The following is a 2,516-nucleotide window of genomic DNA, read 5'->3' on the forward strand; positions in this document are numbered from 1 at the left end:
GGCGGTGGCAGTGGCAGGCAGTGGTGGCGGCAGCAGCGCGTATGGCAGCAGGCGGTGGTGGTGGTAGTGGTGGCAGCGGCGGCGGTGGTGGCGGTGGTGGCGGTGGTGGTAGTGGTGGCGGTGCGCTAGTGGCGGCGGTGGTAGTGGCGGCGGCAGCGGTGGCGGTGGCAGGCGGCGGCAGCGCAGTGGTAAAGCGGCAGGTGGCGGTGGCAGGCGGCAAGGCAAAGGCGGTGGCGGCAGTGGCGGCGGTGGCAGCGGTGGCGGCAGCGGCGGTTTGGCAGCAAGCGGCGGCGGTACAGTTGCGGCAGCAGCGGCGGCGGCGGCAGTGGTGCGGCGGCAGTGGCAGGCAGCGGCGGCAGGTAGCAGGCGGCGGCAGGCAGGCGGCAGCAGGCAGGCAGGCGCGCGGCAGGCAGGCGCGCATGGTTTGGTGGTGGCAGATGGCGCGGCGGCAAGGCGGCGGTGGTAGTGGTGGTGGTGGTGGTGGCGGCCCGGCGGTGGTAGGTGGTGGCAGGTGGTGGCAGAAAAAGCGGCGGCGGCAGTGGCGGCAGTGAAAAGGCGGCGGCGGTGCAGGCGGCGCAGCGGTGGCAGCGGCAGTGGCGGTAGCGGCGGCGGCGGCAGTGGCGGCGGCGGCAGGCGGCGCGGTGCAGGTGGCAGTGGCAGGTGCAGAGCGGTGGCGGCGGCGGCAGAAGTGCGCGCGCAGTGGTGGTGGCAGCGGTGGTGGCGGCGGCGGCGGCGGCGGCGGCAGTGGCGGCGGCGGCAGCGGCAGCGGCGGTGCAGCGCGGCGGCAGTGGCGGCGCGCGATGGCGGTGGTGCGGCGCGGCGCGGCGGCGGCGGTGGCAGCGCGCAGTGGCAGAAGGTGGCCCGGCAGCGGTGGCGGCAGCTGGCGGTGGCAGGGGCGGCGGCGGCGGCGGCGGCAGTGGTATGGCGGTGCAGGCGGTGGTGGCGGCGGCGTGCGGTAGCGGTGGTGGCGGCGCGGCGGTGGCAGCGGCGGCGGCGGCAGGCGGCAATGTTACAGATCACAGCAGCAAGCTGGTGCAGCAGCAACAGCCAGCAGCAACAGCAGCAGCAGCGTTTTCGCCAGCAGCAGCAAGCGCCGAGCAGCAGCAGCCACCAGCAGCAGCAGCAGCAACACAGCAGCAGCAGCAACAGCAGCAGTACAGCAACTTGAGCAGCAGCAGCAGCAACAGCAGCAGCAGCAGCAACAATCAACAGCAGCAGCAGCACAACAGCAGCAGCAATAGCCAGCAGCAGCAGCAATACAGCAGCAGCAGCAACAGCGCAGCAGCAGCAACGTTGCGCAGCAGCAGCAACAGCACCGAATGCCAGCAGCAGTCCGCAGCGGCGGCGTTTCAGCAGCAGCAGCACCAGCACCGGAAATAGCAAAGCAAATGCAGTGGCAGAAGCAGCAGCAGCAGCAGCAGCAGCAGCAGCAGCAGCGGCACCAGCCGCAGTATTGCAGTAGCCAGAACAGTAGCGGCAGCCCGGAAGGCAGCAGCAACAGCAATCAGCAATACCAGCAAACAGCAATAGCAATAGCAATAGCAGTGTTGCAACCAGCAGCGGCAGCAGCAGCAGCAGCGCGCTAACAGGCAGCAGCAATAGCAGCGTTAACAAATACCAGCAGCAGCAGCAGCAACAGCAGCAGCAGCAACAGCAGCAGCAGCAACCAGCAGCAGCAGCAGCAGCAGCAGCAGCAGCAGCAGCAGCAGCAGAGCCAGCAGCAGCAATAGCAGCAGCAGCAGCAGTACCAGCAGTGCAGTGCAGTAGCAGCAGCAGTAGCAGCAGCAGCGGGGCAGTAGCGGCAATAGCAGCAGTAGCATAAGCCAGCATAAGCAGCAGCAACAGCAGCAGCAGCAGCAGCAGCAGCAGCAGCAGCAGCGCAGCAGCAGCAGCAAGAAGCCATACAAATGGAAGCAGCCAGAAGGCAGCAGCAGTAGCAGCAGTAGCAGTAGCCAGCAGCAGCAACAGCAGCAGCGTAGCCAGCAGCAGCAGAAGCAGCAGCAGCAGAAGCAGCAGCAGCGTAGCGCAGCAGTGGCAGCATGCAGGTAGCTGCAGTAGCAGCAGCAGAAATAGTCATACCAGTTATAGCTACCACACTAGCACCAGTTGCAATAGCAATAGCAATGGTAGCAAGAGCAGCAGGAATGCAGTAGCAGTAATAGCAGCAGTAGTAGCAGTAGCAGCAGCAGTAGTAACAGTAGCAGCAGCAGCAGCAGCAGCAGCAACAGCAACAGCAACAGCAGCAGCAGCAGCAGTAGCAGCGTGAGCAGCAGCAGCAGTAGTAGCAGTAGCAGCAGCAGCAGTGAGCAGTGGCAGCAGCAGCAGCGGCTAAAGCAGCAGCAGCAGCAGCTGTTAGCAGTAGCTGCTGCAGCAGCAGTAGTAGTAGTAGTACTAGGAGCAGTGTACATATTCTTAATTCACACTGTTATTTATTACAATAATATTTACTTGCTATACAATTTTTGGGTGCATAAATCACAAAAGACTTTCTGTGGACATCATACATTATTTTTACA

The 2,516-nt window shown here is 64.3% G+C and overlaps 3 protein-coding genes across 3 annotated transcripts in view; 2 read left to right on the forward strand and 1 right to left on the reverse strand.

Moving 5' to 3' along the window:
* Positions 1-421, reverse strand: part of LOC138866834 (uncharacterized) — a 636-nt gene extending 215 nt beyond the window's left edge. The window contains exon 1 of the mRNA XM_070140634.1: positions 1-421. This exon is cut by the window's left edge and continues 215 nt beyond it. Within this exon, the coding sequence (XP_069996735.1) occupies positions 1-421 (421 nt within the window).
* A 500-nt stretch (positions 422-921) lies between these two features.
* LOC138866835 (centrosomal and chromosomal factor-like) lies at positions 922-1,380 on the forward strand. The gene has a single exon (XM_070140635.1). The coding sequence runs from the start codon at positions 922-924 to the stop codon at positions 1,378-1,380; it is 459 nt and encodes a 152-aa protein (XP_069996736.1).
* Positions 1,381-1,388: 8 nt separating this feature from the next.
* On the forward strand, positions 1,389-2,049 carry LOC138866836 (nuclear transcription factor Y subunit beta-like). Its single transcript, XM_070140637.1, has 3 exons — positions 1,389-1,450; positions 1,561-1,795; positions 1,837-2,049. The coding sequence occupies exons 1-3, from the start codon at positions 1,389-1,391 to the stop codon at positions 2,047-2,049; spliced, it is 510 nt and encodes a 169-aa protein (XP_069996738.1).
* Positions 2,050-2,516: the final 467 nt, after the last annotated feature.

Source organism: Penaeus vannamei, chromosome 27, assembly GCF_042767895.1.
Source record: "Penaeus vannamei isolate JL-2024 chromosome 27, ASM4276789v1, whole genome shotgun sequence".
NCBI lineage: Eukaryota > Metazoa > Arthropoda > Malacostraca > Decapoda > Penaeidae > Penaeus > Penaeus vannamei.